This window comes from Rhyacophila brunnea, unplaced genomic scaffold (assembly GCF_057557595.1).
Source record: "Rhyacophila brunnea isolate RB1 unplaced genomic scaffold, BYU_Rbru_1.0 scaffold_11, whole genome shotgun sequence".
Classification (NCBI taxonomy): domain Eukaryota; kingdom Metazoa; phylum Arthropoda; class Insecta; order Trichoptera; family Rhyacophilidae; genus Rhyacophila; species Rhyacophila brunnea.
The window spans coordinates 12,498,086-12,516,355 of NW_028232763.1; the positions used below are offsets into that span (position 1 = coordinate 12,498,086).

Sequence of the window (18,270 nt, forward strand, 5' to 3'; positions counted from 1 at the left end):
AATAAATCTTGCAACATTATAATCAAAAGACTGTATCCTGTCAGCACCGAAAACGCGCGGAATTTTTTGAAGTTGCTGATTTAGTCGTTGACGTGATGTTAAACGAGTTTCCTGAGAACTTTATGTAAGTATTTAAAAAATAGGCACAAAGAAACATATAGTATATATTATTATTCTCGACAGCTCAAAATCGAAATTGGGAATACGGTAAATTAGAAAAATAGCTCAGTTACTTGATGCATTGTTTTTTTTATATGGATATCTTTTAATAATTCAAGTATTATTGATATTGGTTAATTATAACAAGTAATTCATTACGTAGTAATTATCATATTATAACATATTTTCAACTTACAATAGAGCTATACCAAGTATCCACAATAATAATAAATATGCGGTATAATATTTTAATGATATTATCCTAACATTTCTCTTTTCTTTAAATTGCCAGTCATTCGTACATAGGTGAGTTTAGATAGCTGGATGTAATAACTTTTTATTGAATGCTCAATTTGTGATGCACACCTCCCCTCGCCCCTCTTCATTCGGTTGTATGGACGTATACAAAGAATTGATTTAGCAATCAAAATGCCGTAGCTCCAACTCCATTGCAAAACGAAACGAGTTTTCGTAAATTTTAGTCTTTAGTCGGCATGCGCTATTCGTTGTGGGGTGACGTTCGAATCACACGCTGACAATTCCTCACGAATGGCCTGTCAATTCGACGTTCAATCGAAATAAGTTTATACAATAATTATTATAGTTGTGTATATTATATTTAAACCAGTGATCAAACTATAATAACACACGGAGAGAATAAAAACATACAATATTAAATAGATACATTGTGAAATCTGGCAGAGAAAAAAACATTTGCCACTAATATTAATTACTTTCAATTGTGAGGTTATGTTTACGTTTATTGTCTTCACAAAAATAATTATTAGACTGTGTTCACAATTATTTATCTGTGATAATTTAATGGTAATCAATGCCGAGTTAATCAATATATATTAAAATTAATTATTATATGTGTATATCTAAAGTGTATTATTTAAATATCCAGTTGAACTCAATTATATTATAGTAATAATAATAGTCAATTGTACGAAGTTGAAACAAGTTTTTTTTGTTGTAAACCTATATTAAAATGTCTATTACAAAAACTGTCACAAACGAAGTACAAGAATGCAAAGGAGATGTGGATTTTTCACCATTTGATGGTCTATTTTCCGAAAATGTAAGTACACACTTTTGTTTTGTTTTGTTTTTGGACAATATTAATGTGATAAGTTTTAATACACAACACACGTGTCAAAATGATAATATGTCTTTAATATGTTTTATTACAGTTGTTGTCAGGGCCGGGCTAAGTGTGTTTACCACCCGGGTACCAATCCGAAATCGCTACACCCCATATAATTTAAAAAAATATATAAATAGGTATAAGTAAAAGAAATTGAAGAAAGACGAAATAATTATGTTATGTTCGTCCAAATACGGAACAAAATTGCGTCGCAGACAACTTTTTTTTTACTATACCTACATGCAATAAATTCATGTCAAAAATATTGTATTATCAAATTTTAATATTAATTTTATATACATTTCCTAACACCATTTGCCATGCAGTAAGTTTTTAGATACACCATTGTATGTCTCCATTATGCCACGACGCTGACCCATTCTATTGAGATGAGTGGATACTGTTAGGTATTTTTGTATACAACTTTGATGCACTTGTCATAAATTGGAAACTTTAAATTCCTAAATAGGAATAAGTACTTATTATGTATTTTGCTTTCGTTCTTTGATTTGGCGCCATTTTGTAGGTAGAGAGCTCCCGCCTTTTAGCAGTATAGCTATACGCAATATAATTATGTAAATGTTTCATATATTTTAACAGAAGATTTAATTTACGTTGGTAGCTCTCTAATTAAATATATTTTTCAGGTGTTTTAGCCCACTAAATTCTGCGTCCCCCCCCCGACAGTTATGTTGTGTATTAATTATTATTGATATTCCTCATTATCATAATATGAGTTGCATGTAGAGTTGGGTTTCGGGAATTTCCCGACGGGAATTCTCGAGAAATTTTCGAGATTTTCCATCCCGAAAATTGAAATTTTTAACATTTCGGGAAATCCCGGATCTCGAGAATCTTTTCTCGGGATTCGGGATATCTTTATTATCAAATATTAATTGAAAAAATGATTTTCTATATGAAAAAAGTTCAAAGACTGATCGGGGCAATTAAGCCAACGTCCACTCAAAATGAGCGCAATTTTTGCAAACGCAGCGATTGACAGTCTGTGTTTTTTGAAATTCCATTTTAATAAGTAATGTTTTTAATTATTTTTGTTTTCCTACTTCTATTTTGTTTGTCTTCTTACATAAATAAAAAATAATATCAATTTTTTTTGGAATTTGTCTGTTTTTACACTGATTTTAGGATTTTTACAGGTATTTTTTTAAAATCTCCCGATATCTCGAGAATTCGCGAGAATTCTTTTCTAGAAATCCCTAATCTCGAGAATTCAAAATTTCATCATTTCGGGAAATCCCGAATCTCGAGATTGAGATTTTCTCGGGAAATACCCAACTCTAGTTGCATGTGATAAAAATACCTACAGCACAATTCCAAAAGCCTTTTGCTAATCTCTTTTTGGTATCTATTTAGGTTGAGACTGTTTCCTATATTATAATGGATGCAATAATACATTAGCGAAATACAATGTCTTCCTAAAAAAAAAAAAACAAAATACCTGCAAGGCTTGGTGATCATTACTGGTTAGATTCTCAAGCTCTCCATATAATCTAGAACCTATATTCTTTTCCCATTGAAGTATTCAGTTGAAATACCTACCTAGTTCATGATATAAAAAACATTTGTAGGTTTCATTTGTCCAAAAGAATTGTCTTTACATTGATATCATCCGGATAATAATAATATGTCAAATAATTATACCTAACATTGTTTTTCTTGTCGAGCGCCATTGTCGATTAGGCCTAAACGGTACAATCGCCCCAAGACTCGGTAGAATGTAAATATTGTTTTGAGAATTGTTTTATTCGTTAGAAACTTTATTATACAGTCAGTCCTCAGTTTAATTATATTCTACAAATTTGTTTTAGCCTTGAAATATTTGTCGGTTTTGGCGCAGTAAGTTCTACGCATTCTTATAATCTTCATACTGGTGTGATTGGCAGTGGCGCACCCAGGATTTAATATTGGGGGGGGCCCAAGGAGGAGAATGTAAATTAGTCCCATAGGCTCTTTTTCTTCTTCACAGCCTAATTTCTCGTTGTCTATTGCACTCGATGTACATACACCATGGTCCCCACATCCTGAAACGGGCCCTCAGGCTAGGATATTTGGCGGGCCCCCTACCTACCGCTAATATTAAAGGCAGTGTGAAACACTACATTAACGTTTTTCAAATTGTGTTCTAATTTAAATTATTGGCGATTTTCAATACATCCACTTTAATAATGGAGCTGTCGAGTATCGACACATAATAATCAAAAAATATATTGCACAATTATATAAGTAATTGAAAATGTTCATGGCCATGAAGTATAATAGCGCCGCAGGCGAATTTTTTTGCTATTAAAACTAATTTATGATGTGTTTTTATCTCACATATCTGGTCAACCCGACACGCCGGGCCCCCCACAACCCGGGCCCCCAGGCTAGAGCCCTGTTAGCCCTCCCCAGCCATGACCTACACCACTCCGGAATTCGGGTGGACACCGAGAATTTTTTGACAGTTCCATTAGGAATTGGGTTTCTAAAATAACCTGACATTAGTGTTTCGAAATTTTTGTGTTTTAAATCTAATCTATTAAAATCTAAGAAATTGTTCTAAAAAGGGTGCTGGAGAATTACAAATCATTTTTTTGCCAGTGTTTTTATTTGTCTAAGCCCAAAGGTTTATTGGCTTTCAATTTCAATATTTTTGGGGGGGGCCAAGGCCCCTTGGCCCCCCCCCTGGGTGCGCCACTGGTGATTGGTGTAAAAGTAGTTATAGCTATCGGTTAATAAAAAAAATATTTGTATATCAATGGATCTGTGTATTTCCACTCCAAGTTATTTTTTCTACAATAAACTGTGTAAGTACCTGAATAAATCCCTCAAGTACCTACCTACGTACCAACATTGTTTGCAACGTATGCTAATTATGCCTTAATTGCAATAATGTTGCCATCCACACCACACTGACTTGCGGTGTACTGCAAGCATTAATTCGTCATAATAATTATTTCAACAACTTAGATTAAAAAAAATATAATAAAAAATCTTTAACTCAACCAGAGAGAAAGTGAAAGTTAGACAAAAATAAGAAACAAAATCTTTCTCTTTATGGCTACGTACATTCGTTGGTATAATAATGAAAGTACTTATCTCTCTCAGCCAGATAATTCGTCGATATCTATTGAATAACAATTTATTTTAAACATAAAAGGTTTATAAAATGACCAGTTTAATATTGAATAATAAATAGGATTATATTTTTAACGAAGGGTTAAATTATTACCTATTATAATAATTATGTCGATCATATTATAATATCTGCCTTTCTCATTCTAAGTAGAATGGTTTCAGATTCGTATGGAAGTGTAGGCGACTTATTTAGGTGTTGTATTGTTACTTTTAAGTGACACTAACACCATTGCAAAGTGATTTCGTCGTGAAAAAATGTCCTTCTTCTACGTACTAATTCATTTCTAAGAGGTCGTTCATAAATTACATCACATGTTTTTCAATATTTTGAATTATCGATTTTAGTATAATGTTCTCACGGAATATTTGAAATAACTGTCATTGGCTTTGAGGTTTTTTGACATCACATTTTCCATAATACAGTTAGCATATATTATAAGCCACACTCGCTCTGGCGTGTCATATGGATGACCCATAAGCCGAGCAAAATAAAGTGAATGCTATTTTCACGGATTATTTTACTGTGAGTCACTGATAACCATTCGCACTACCAATTAAATGCTTGCTCTAGTCTAGAAGCACACATTAACAGCGAACTGCGAATTTTATCAGACCCGCGACTCTGAAACTCTGGATTTTTACGCATAGTATTTTTTACAACATTTTCTTCTGTATTAATAATTGTTGTGCGCGATGTGCAATACACGTTGGTGCTGGCTGTTGTTTTGGCAAAATAACATTTTTCTAATTAATCTATATTTGAGCACGTCAAATTATAACTATTCGTGTCGGCTAACAATTATAAATCTATTTAAAAACTTCAGTATTTCCGACAGAATAAATTTTTCATTAAAGGTCAGAGGTCGCCTGTGTGCCCAGCGTTGCCAACTACACTGATGCGCCTCTTTGCCTATTTACTTCGCATAAAATAGATCAAATGATATTCACTTCTATTAATATAATTGTAGTAATAAATAAATAAATATATAATAAGTACCTATATGTATCTAATACAATTTTTTAAAGAATATATTATAGTATTGTCACCCTAGAGCTGGAGTACAAAATTATATATAAGTACTACATTTTTATATTATGTAGCTTGTAAAAAAAATGCATCTATGTAGCTCATGGCGTTAAAAATCTAGCGTTTTCCGCCAATTATTGACGAAATTTGCCATAAAACGCGTGTCGACAATCCCTTTTGTGTCATCTGATTCTGGGTGTAATTTTATTAAAATCCTCGTTATTTATCGTAATCTAGCGTTGTTTCTCCCATTTAGTTTTTTGAAGCCCCACCTGACATAATATGTATTTTTACTCAACAGTAAAGTTGGCTACACTGTAGGTATGTTCCACCCCAAGTTTTCAAATATGGTAGATTTAAATTTAGAATCAAATTTGAAATGCTAAGATTGGAAAAAAATATTGCGTGGATTTTGATTCCAATCAAATTTGTTACCTACAAACTAAATTATAATTGAGTAGTTAATTTCCTACATACGCTATTGCCGTAATACATCTATGTTTGCTTGAAATTAAAGTAACTTCATTCGATTAATATGTTATTTTTACTACATGTCGTAATAATAAGCTTACTTAGGTACTGGCACTACAGACCATTCAGGTCCATGGGCGATTGCTCAACCGTTCACCAGAATCTCTATCCCGAACTCTTTCCAGTTGGTCTCACACTCTTGCCATCGTCATCGTATATAATATACCAATATATATATACCAATCAAGCATTATATAGAGACGAGGCCCTGAAAGGTTTGAAGCCCCTTTGCGAAACTTTTGCGTGTGCGACAAACCTTCAAAACTTCTAAAAATACAGCTATATTTATGTTGCAATTTTTATTACTTTTATTGATATTTTACGATAATATCGTGAAAAATATACTTCCTGATGAAACTACCTACATAATAGAATGCAAGAAATACTAGTCAAATTCGTCGTAATGAAGTAGGATGCCCGTAGCTTAATTGGAAAAGCACATTTGCGCGAATCTAGTGGTAACAGGTTAAAATCCCGTCGGCTAAATGTTAGTCGGGTATATATTTCCAAAGTATGTAGGTATGTTCAATATATTATACAGTGGTTACATTCTCAAATCCTATGAATTATTCGATAAATAAAAGAAATAGTTTATTAAATTATTAGCAAGTGTAAGTACGTTATGCTTAAAAATTTGGAGCAATTCTGACGTCGATTAGTAATTAAGACATTTAATTGATATATACTTGATTTAATATACAAAAAAACGGATAGCCAACATTATTAACGCAATTTGATAAGCAATTCATGTAAGAACTACTAGTTAAATTCGTCGTAATTAAGTAGGATGCCAGTAGCACTGGAAAATCACATTGGCCGGTCGGGTATCGTATTTTTTTCAAAATAGTTTTTTAGTTGGTTGAGATGTTTTCAAATTATGATCAGAAATATACATAAGATTTTAAGTACCTAATTTAATAATTTATTGTAACACTGATTTAAACTGTTTCGAGGCCGCCCTTTAAATTTTCTGACGAATCTATTGCGTCATCTGCCTAAAAGAAAACTGAGGATGGATAAAACTTTTTAAAATTACCATTTGCTTCATGCATGTCTGTAATAAATGTCTATGGTGTTATTACTGCACCATAAATACCGATGATGGTGTGTTATAGAATTGTATTGACTTGCTATATGTGCACGTATAATATAATACGTAACTGTAATTAAGTATAGGATATTTTTATTCCGGATTCACAGGGAACTTAAAAATAATGGAAACTGAAATACCTAACGGGTGTGTGTAGTAACAGGCAACCGATCTCGAATGTGGAAGAATATGGGATAAACTAAAACACGTGTCAAAAATACGCTTCTCCTTCGTTCTTAGAACTGTTCTCGGTTTATACACTGACAATCATGGCCCCCACATCCTGAAGCGGGCCCCCAGGCCAGGATCTTTGTCGGGCCCCCCTACCTATCGCCAGGGTTAAAAACTCTACAGAAACGTTTTCAAATGGGGTTCCAAAGTGTATTTTTGCGATTTTATGTATTTTCCAATAAATTCTCTTGAATTATGAAGTTTTCGAATATCGACACACGATAATCAAAATTTGCTTCACACAATCACATATTTTAAAATGTTATCAAATATTCTTAAAATAAAATAGTGCCGCAGGCGACTTTTTTACCATTAGAGCAAATTTGTGATGACTGTATGTTTATCTCACTTATAAGGTAGACGCGCCACGCGGCCCCCCCCCCCCCCCCCCCAGATCCCTATCAGCCTCCCCCCCCTTGTGGGGGCCATGCTGACACTCATTCAATATTGGTGTATTTTGTATGTGTATTTGATGGTGCAACAGTGGTTCATTTTCGTAGAAAATTCACACATTCAAAACCCTGCGCCAAAATATAGTGTATTGGGGTATAGCCTATTGGAATTCTATTTATTGATCTGTTCTGTGCGGATTCCCTATCGCAGTATCAATTTATTTGTTATCCCCATGCGGATGTATTCTGTTACGTTATATTGGTATCAACGCCATACTAATACGATTAATATACTCATCAAAACGCAAGAGGGGACATGGGGACATTATTGTTAAGTGATAACTAGGGAGCGGATTTATATGCAACAAAAAGCATGATTATATGCATGCACGTATGCACTTAAAATCATTAAAATATGCACTAAAACCGAAGAAATATGCAGTTAAAAATCGACATTTTTTTTGAAAAAAATTGTAGATAATCACTTCACCCAATATTACTGATATAAAATCGAATAAAAAATTAATAATCTTAATCGATATTAATACAATAACAAAAAACACAAAAAACACAAATAATCAATATAAAGTTTATCAATATTACAATTTCAAAAAGTTTATTTAACTAAAAATAATTGAATGAGAAATGCAATGTAAACTTAACACCACTTAAAACAAAACAAAAACGACACACTCAACTAGGTATTCCTAAATATTATTTGCTGTTCTTTGTCCGAAAAAATAAGTTAAAATGTCTTTTTCAGTGTGTTCAGACATTTAATTTTTCCGCAAATCTAATTTAGTTATATTTCGATAAAATAATTTAAAAAAATATAAATGCAGAAGCCCTAAAATATGCATTTATTTATGAAATATGCACTAATGTCTCAAATATGCAGTTATATCCACAATAAAATTTTATTTTTGGATTCTGTGTCTTTCAAAACGGATTTCTGTGCAGCTCTCGTATCTGTGCGTACACCCTAACAAAACATGCACTAGCATATAAATCCGGCCCCTACTAATAACATAATGACAACGACTGTGAGCTAATAGATACTCATTGTTTTTAAATTAGTTAATAGTATAAACATATTAAGATATATACACGTGTCGTTAATCTATATATTTATCGCGAATATTGAACTATTTCATAGGGCACCCTACCAATTAAATGTAACTGAAATGATTATAGGTACATCTTTTAATCAAACGCAATTCTGCTGTTTATATTACTGACTAGCTATTTTATACCGTTGGTGTTGTCTAAGGCATAAAGCCCATCAAGACGGACGAGCGGGCGCAATCGGCGTAAGAAGCGTATATTCATAACCATAATCACACGCTTCTTGCCGCGCATTACCCTTTACCTCTGTAATAAGGGGCCCAAGAAGCACAAAATAATTATTATTACATCGTCTCTCATAACAAAGCAATAAAAATATTATATTATTTCTCGGGGCTTGTAATTAAATATCGGACACGCAATAACTAAACAAAGCGTGCAATGGCTTCTCGCCCGTCTTATCGACGACGCTTCGAGCAGCGTGATTTTGTTTGCTGTGTTCAATGAATGAACTCCGTTGTATTTTCGTTAAATCGTATCGCTGAGAAGCGAAAAACGGTGACTCAGGCGGCAGGCGGGGCACAAGGCATCGTCAAATCCAGTGTGCGCTGGCGTATTTGATTACGTTGTATTTTCGATGATTTACGCGCCACTTGTAGAAATTTTGCGCGAGCGCCGCACTCGCTGCGTCAATGGGCTTTATGCCTAAGAGCACAAAATTCTAACCGACACTCGAAATGGAAAATTTTACGAACCGGAGCGCTTGATAATTTTACGAAACTATCAACATTGTTATCTAATTTTATAAAAACAAGTGTGTAAGATTTTTGTTGTATGATTTATCTAGCTTAGATGTGCAAATCATTATTTCCACGAGACGGAGCGATAATTTTAGGGATTTTATGAACCGGAACGGCGCTCCAGTCCATGTCGAGCCCTGAAATATCCAATCGTTGTGCTATAAACTAGCTATAAACCTATTTCACAAGATTGTATATCGCCATTAGTATACAATGTGGAATTACTAGGAGTAGATATTAATTATTTCAAGATCTTATGTTATAAAAGCATTTTCTATAACTGACGTCACATGGTGTAGGATATTTTCCATTTCTACACCTACCAACCCTATTAGGGCGTGACATCGTATATGGATGACCCCAAATAAAATGCATAATATTATATTGCAATTAATTCAATGTTCCATATAATTTAGAATTTGTGTTTTAAATTGTCTTCACGGATTTCTTAGCGATACAGCACAGAACGAGTAAAACACCGTCGACATATTTTGCAATAGGATTCTTAAATCGTATGTTACTATGCTGACGGCATCCTATCCTTGAAAAGTTGTCTCGAGCCCTGCCCTGACTATATAGGGCTTTCGGTGTTGCCGTTTCGTCCGATTATTTTCCCAGATTCTTTTATTCTTTATTGCATGATTAATTAAATTTGATCTAAATTATTAGCAATTATTGGGTTGGGTACGCTGGTACGTATTCATATTTATTAATTTTATATATCGAGCTATTACTTAATTATATGTGCATACTTTAAAGAATTTTAATAATATCTCTACTAAATTTAGTCCTGTCAGGTCATTGTCCCCATCTTGAAATTTCAGTTGGATGCCATCTAAAGACAGGTACTTGTTTTATTCTATTTTCGAAAGTATGCACCATAGATCATGTTTATCTATCCAATACGTTATCATTATCAATGAAAGAACTTGTTTTGATAATAACTATTTACTTTTACTGCATGTATTAATAAAGTTGACAATGAAAGTAGTTGTGTGCATTAATTTGTTCAATATATATATTTATATATAAACAATTTTACAGCATTTTTTGTGTGGTAAAACTACCAATGAATATAATATGATCGTTTTATACATTTCCGCGTAAAACATATAACATATTAAACGTACTATCTAACTCAGGGTTTCCCAAACTTTTTCTACAATGGAATTCGCAAACCCGGAAATTTTAACGGAGTTTATTTTGTAGGTTATTTATTAGCGCATCCAACCGTTCTGCCAATTTTGGAAACTGTCGTTAAACTGACAAGACTTGTCAGCCGGTCAGTTAGAAACAATATACCCCATCTTTTTCATGCGCACGGTGTGAGAAAAGATGGTCCTCCGTCTGTACCTAGATCATGGCCCCCACATTCCGAAGCGGGCCCCCTACTTATCGCTAAGGTTAAAGGCAATGTGTCGATCTACAGTTGCATATTCCAAATGGTGTCAGAGGTAAAATTAAGGGTATTTTTTAGCGATTTTTTGTATTTTTAATACACCCACTTTTATGTCCATTTATACTGTCATATCGACAATAATCAAAAATTGTAAGTACCTATGGTAAAACCACATATTATTAAATGTTAGTACGCTTGACATTTTTTTACTATTAGTGCATGTTTGTGATGTGTGTTTATCTCACTTGGCTGGTCGATTTCTTACGCCGGACCCCCCATAAGCCCAGGCCCCCAGGCTACAGGCCTGTCAGCCCCCCCCTTGTGGGAGCCATGACCTATCTAGATACTTGACATCATAAACATCAGTGGAGATTGATCATCATTCGCCTTTCAATATAAAGTAGATTCTTTAATTATTTTAGTTTTACTTATTTTACTTCTACTTAGTAGAAGATCTTTCAATATGTTGCAGTGTATAAAACCTTTCCAAATGGTCGCGGAACACCTATTCAGGTTCGGCGGAACACTGGTGTTCCGCGGAACATAGTTTGGGAAACCCTGAATTCTAACTAATCGAAGTATGTATATAAGTTTTAATAATGAAAATCATATTTTTATACCTGCTATGTAGATATATCATAATAATATTTAACTATCTGGCTAGCTGTTTATAAAATGTAGATACAATTTTTATTTCTATGAAAAAAATGGAGGTCCATGCAACTGATTCTTCTTCTTCTTCTTCCACGGCGCTACATCCCGGGGTGGGATTAGGCTTCCTCCACAACCGCTCTCCACTCACTCCGGTCTCTCGCCACACTTCTCCAGTTACCGGGTCTTCCTATATGATTCCAGTCCACTTCTACGGCGTCAGTCCATCTCCTTCTTGGACGGCCTCTGGGTCTCTTCCGTTGGGGTAGCCACTTCGTCATGATCCTTGGCGCTCTAACTTCAGGCATTCTCTCCACATGTCCCGCCCATCGTAGTCTTTGAGACTTACAATATCTTATGATTGTTTGCTGTTCAATCAGCTCTTCCAACTCGTGGCTCATTTTTATTCTGTAGTTTCCATTTTCCAACGTGGGTCCAAAGATTTTTCGGAGTATTTTGCGCTCGAAGACAGCTAATTTGTTTTCCTCGTTTTGAGTTAAGCACCAAGTCTCACAGCCATAAGTGACCACTGGCCTTATAATTGTTTTATATATTAGAAGTTTACTTCTTCGGCCTAGAATTTTCGACCCCACCAGTCGCTTGCAGGCATGCCAGCATTTATTCCGGGAGATAAGGCGGATTTTTATCTCCTCTGCTGTCTTATTTTGGGTATTTAGGCTGGATACGAGATACGTGAACTTGTCCACCCCTTCATATGCATGCTGTCCTATGTCTATATTCTGCAGTGCCATGCAACTGATTGCAACACGTTAATTGACAATAAATTTGATTTTATAATTAATATTCTAAATTATTTTCTTTATAAAATAGTATTAAAAGTACATCGATTAAATAAATACACATAATAACAGGTATGTTCCGCGAAATTTTGTAAATAATTGTAAGTGTCGTAACTCAGACACTGTGATTCTCAAACTGCTATGAATACCAATTCACTTACATTTGGTTAAAAGACTGCTGGTTATAACGTTAGCAGTTGTTTTTGAAAACAATAAATTATAATATTATTTTAACAGACAATAATAATACAAAACCAACAATATTATCGTCTAAATGCTATATCCAATACTCTTCATTAGCATTTAAAGGTTTTAATGTATGTAACAACTACGGATTATATAAATAACGTAACAACTTATATTATGAGGGAAGAATGTTTAGCGTGCCACCAAGCTGGCCAATATATATTTTGGTTTGCTTATAATAATTTGCGGTTTGCTTATAATAAGCGTATATTAGCTTTGTTCCAGCAATTCAATCCAAACCGAACCAAACAAATCAAACTGGTCGGTTGAATTTGAACAGTTTGACAGAAATTTTGAAACTTATTAGTGTTGCCAGCACCTAAAATTAATTAAATAATTTCTTTGTCTCTAAAACACATTTATTCATAATAATATTTCAATTTGTGGTCAATTTGTCATGAAAATCCAACCTGCTATAGCTCGTCGTCTACAAGAACACATACATTTAGTTGTCGTATTCGTTTATTTTAAATGTATAAAATATAAATGATGCTTCATAAATATGTACCCACTTAGTTAATTTTTATAAGACGAAGGTTTTAAGAAATTACTTTTCCCCAAAGCTTTTGCAACTCGCCCACATGTTTTATAATTTAATCGGCTTGTTACTGTGACTTAGACGACAATAGAATATAAATCTAGAAAATTAATAGGTAGGTAATATTAAAAAAATATTCGAAAATAGGTGAAATCTGACAATTTTTGGTTGATTATAGAGTGTAGTCTAGATTGCGTTACAAGATAAGAATAAATTGTTGGACTTCGACATGCTAATATGATGAGATTATCTAACTTTTTGTATAGAGTAATAATTATTATTGATTAGTAAGAACAAAAGCCGTTTCTTGTTCACATACGATTATTTAATGTATTGATTAGGTACTAAGTTATAATATACATACCTAATTCAATGTAACTCCTACCGTGTAAACATCTAAACCATTAATATAAGTATCTCACAATGTTAGCATAAATGCCGAAGAAAGCTGTGTTTAGCATCTTTTTTTTAAATCCTACAAATATTATAATAACTTTCAAACGAACAAACCTACGAAAATAATAAATGAATATTGTTTTTAGATTAGGCCCTGTCTTGACAACTGTCACTTACTTCAGAAGCTTTCAGAATAATCAGAGAAAAGTAGTTTGACATAATATGTTGTCAAAAGACCATCAGATTCTGACTGGAACAGACAACGAAACGTCAAATCTCAAACTGTTTCCGGTTTACTTACTGCACATGCGCAATCCGTTAGAAATGTTGGCTGGAACATACTAATTATGAACCAATCAAAAAGTGTCATCACATCACACATCATGATCGAGTTGTTAGCTGAATCGTTCCTTGTAATTGTTATTTAGTTAATAATAATTGCACACGCCGATCGTTGAATCTGGTTGGGTCTGCGAGTCTCCTGATGTAATTAGGCCAGGTAGATTCCATGTATATTCTTAACAATGACAGTTTCCCATGGAGGCGTATGAACATCGTATAGATGAGTAATTTTCGAAGTTTAACTACAACATCAATCAATCAAAACGGCTACTGACTCTTATCTTAACAATGTAATATTGTCTGACGTTCTGGTCTATTTATGAGATTGGTGTTTTTTTTTAATAGTCCACGTAACACGGGTTGAGAGTCAGCACGCAGATTGCGCGCGTAGGTGCGCGTCGAACTATAAAAACAGCAAAATAAACATTTTCGTTAATCGGCCAGCCCAAAAGAAAGTTGCCTTTCTCGCGGTCGAGATCACCGCTTCGCTGGCTCGATGGCTTCCTTTCCTCGAGATATTTACGGTGTCAGCCAGCATCTCTCTCCAACAATCAACCACATGCTGCAAGTACTTGCCCACTACTTATAGCCGCTTTAAAATTTTATATTGGCAACGGTGGTAATGACATTGCGATTTTGTGCATGCTATAGGAAATAATATTATTATGTGGGACTCCACTGGTAATTGAATATATTAATTAAAATAAATTTGGATTATATTGTCCGTATTAACATATTTTTTTTAAAATATCGAATTAATGTTAGAAAATAGCAAAAACTAGATTCAATACAAATGTGACGTCAATATTTTTTTATGAATGGTACGTATATGAATAAAATTATTACTTAAGTAGATAATATTTCCATAATTGAAAAAAATATATTTCCTTTAGAAATTTACAAAAATATACTCATGAAAAAAGTATTACTATCGCGTAGGCCAATGAAAATCGTATACCAAATCGATTAGACACATAATAATAATATATTCTACGTAATATTATGTTCAGTTATATCGTAATTAAATTAAATTATTATATACGTCACACCTGTCTACGTCATACTATTATGTTGTTAACGTTATATTGTACGTTAAAATTGGTAGGTATTTGAGGCGACAATATTGTCTCATTCAAATACATAATAGGTACCTACCTAATGTCATAACATAACACTCATAACAATATTTTTTTTCAATGAATAATTAACAAAATTTGAGAATGTAATATAATATTAAATGCACATTAGGAAAAAATACGATGCCGACGTCACTCAAACCATGCGAGTTTTGCCGATGGAACACGTACGTGTGTCCTATCTAATTATGACGAATTTAACTACATAGTAGTAAGTAAGTATATCTAAATTATAAAATTAAAGTATATCGAATTTTGTATTTGAACATTTAACATGTTCGCCAACAGTTTTTATACAATGTTTATTTATTTGTTTACGTATAATAGTGTATCTTGGCTTGGACGAGGCGTAAGAATTTAAACGTCTGATCTACGTCTGGCAGTAATAAGTTTCTACGTACATACGTACGCTCAACCAATTTATTTATTTCAGATTTTTAACTTACCTACATTACATAATTAATAAAATTATGCCAACATCTTCTGTTTACTTTCTCATTATATTATTTCTCTTTGGTATCATTTATTAGCGTAATAGTAATAATTGTCTCTGAAACTTTCTACATTAGATTGCTTCACTAAAAGCATTGGTCATTTTAGCGTTAAAATAAAGTTAAATGTATTTAGATATAGTGAACATTATAAGGATCACACTTCACCGTGAAATGTTGTAAGTATCGGAAATATATGGCCGTATATTAAAGACCGTCCAACCTCTTTGGGTCGTATAGTACTGAAATATAATTAATGTCTAAATAAAACACGGTTCTTGTCGGTTTACACTTTATAGGAAGCTAGCAGCAAATATTTTTTGAAAATATAGCCGATATACTATATACTTACTGGATTATTTGTTAGGCTAGGTAAAGTTTTCATTCTCGAATTCATGAATTTTGCCAAAATCAGCCATTAAAATTGAATTAATGTTCATATTGAATCTAATAAAATTGGAGACGGCGTATAGTATACGGTCATATCTTTCCGATAAGAAAGCTCACGGCGATCTGTGCCACGGTGAAATGTTTTACGTACAATTTACATGTGTCGAAATCGTTCACTGCGTGTCATGGAAAATGCTTATCTTTAAAGTTTATCTATATATTTTTTTTCCTAGATGCCTTAATGGATACATCACATTTATTATCAAGGTTTCTTTAAGGACTTTGGCACGCAAACTACTCTAAATCGTCCACTAATTTTGAATTCAGCCATGACCTATGAAATTACCTTGCATAACCCTGGAAAATTCTTTATAGCGCAAAAAGTGGTGATTCTGATGAATATTTTCTCGTATTCATTGGGAAATGAGAACTTTTTGCCGCATTTTTTGTAGTTTTCCCGTGGAAAAAAGAAATATCGCATGGAACTGAACTTCTGAGCACATAATTCTTGACATGATGCTTAACATGATGCTTGTGCAAACGTTAGTGTTCTCCATATTTGTATAGTGTCGAGCCATGGAGTCTGAGGGCAAGGGAGTGGAAGGAATTTCTAGGACAGAGCACAGAACTAACCAGTCAATTATCCAGAGACTACATATAAAGGAACTTCTCTCGACAATATTTCTGAGACGGACTCAGCAGTTTTTGACATATTGTTCAACGCGGACCGGTTAATCTGACTAGTGATTTTGGGTAGCTTCCAGAGAAGGCGAAACAGAGGAAGAGTATCGTCGCGCTGGAGTGACCCAGTGAAGGAGCTTACTAGAGGCAGCCTTCACTGAGAGAAGCAGAGGACAGATAGGCGTAGAAAGTCTTGTTTGCTCAGAAAATTACGGAATTTTAAGGCTAACCATCCTCAGCCACGAGGGAACGACCAAGAAGAGAAAATAATTACATAAGTACATATTATATATGACAAGATGTAGACATAACCTTCTTCTACGAAGATCAGTGATGGTCTTCCACAGTGGCGCACCCAGGATTTATTATTGGGGGGGGGGGGCAAGGAGGAGAATGTAAATTAGTCCCATAGGCTCTTTTTCTTCTTCATATAAACATTTTTTCAGACGGATTCTTGCAAAATAAATATAAGGAGTGTACTTAAACATCATTTAGGTTGCAAATAATGCAACATGTATATCCAGTTTTAACAGAGACATTCCTGAAATACATCTTGCCTTTTCCAACTTCATATCTATGTGAAGTTGGTTTTTCAGCATTTGTAGACTTTACGTAAAAAAAGGAACAGCCTTTTGGGTGTGGAACCGCACCTCAGATTAAAATTAATAACCAATGAATGTTATTTTTTATAATATAACTTTTATTTATATTTTATTATGAATGAATTTTATTTTTCGTTTATTATTATTTTGTTTATGTACTACAGAAGGAATATATAAATATATTTTGATTGTTATTAAAGTACTTATATGCATTTTTCTTTAACGAGGAGTACTCAGTGTTACGAAAATTATAGACGGGGTACACAGATGCCGAAAGTTTGGGGAACACTGGTCTAGAGAGCTACAATATTTATGCCGAATTCCACCGAAAAAAATATTCTTTTGATTTACAACACCACCGTAGTGGGTGTAGTCGTTCTTTTCGCCGAATATTTATCGTAGATTTTTGGATTTTCAATATTTTTTTTTTTTTTTTTTCTAGATGCCTTTATGGATACCTCGCATTTACTATCGAGGTTTCTTAAGGACTTTGGCACGCAAACTACTCTACTTGATGCTAGTCAAATGAAAATTGTGCCGGCTGAGAGAATATGCCTTATTGAAAACTGTTCTTCTACCCGCATCGGGTATTGCTAATTTGAATTCGGCCAGGGCCTATGATACCGCCTTGCAAAAACCCTGGAAAATTCTTAGTAGCGCAATGCGGAGGTGATTCTGATGAATATTTTGTCGTATTCATTGGGAACTGAGGACTGCGATTTGTAGTCGAGTTTTTTCCCGTGGTAAAAGAAATGTCGCATTGGACTAATGTTCTAAGTATATACTTATCCTATCTTATATGATTGCAGTCACTGGATCTGAAAAGCATGAATCATCTTTACATGTCACCATTTATTATTTTTATTCTTTTTATTACATCAATACAGAAATTAAAAAGGGCATCACTTCCGGCCTCGTTTGCCATGGTCCCCGGAAGGTCTCGAATGTCCGCATCTGCCATCTGTAATAAAAAGTTCAGGTTGTGCCGCTCCTTGCTAAAGATTTGACAATCTAGGAG

The 18,270-nt window shown here is 33.8% G+C and overlaps 1 protein-coding gene across 1 annotated transcript in view; it reads left to right on the plus strand.

The window, feature by feature from the left end:
* The first annotated feature begins 882 nt into the window (after positions 1–882).
* The window catches only part of LOC147078367 (progestin and adipoQ receptor family member 3), a 76,975-nt gene continuing 59,587 nt past the window's right edge, over positions 883–18,270 (plus strand). The window contains exon 1 of the mRNA XM_085956883.1: positions 883–1,240. Within this exon, the coding sequence (XP_085813009.1) occupies positions 1,151–1,240 (90 nt within the window). The 5' untranslated portion in view covers positions 883–1,150. The remainder of the gene's footprint in view (positions 1,241–18,270) is intronic.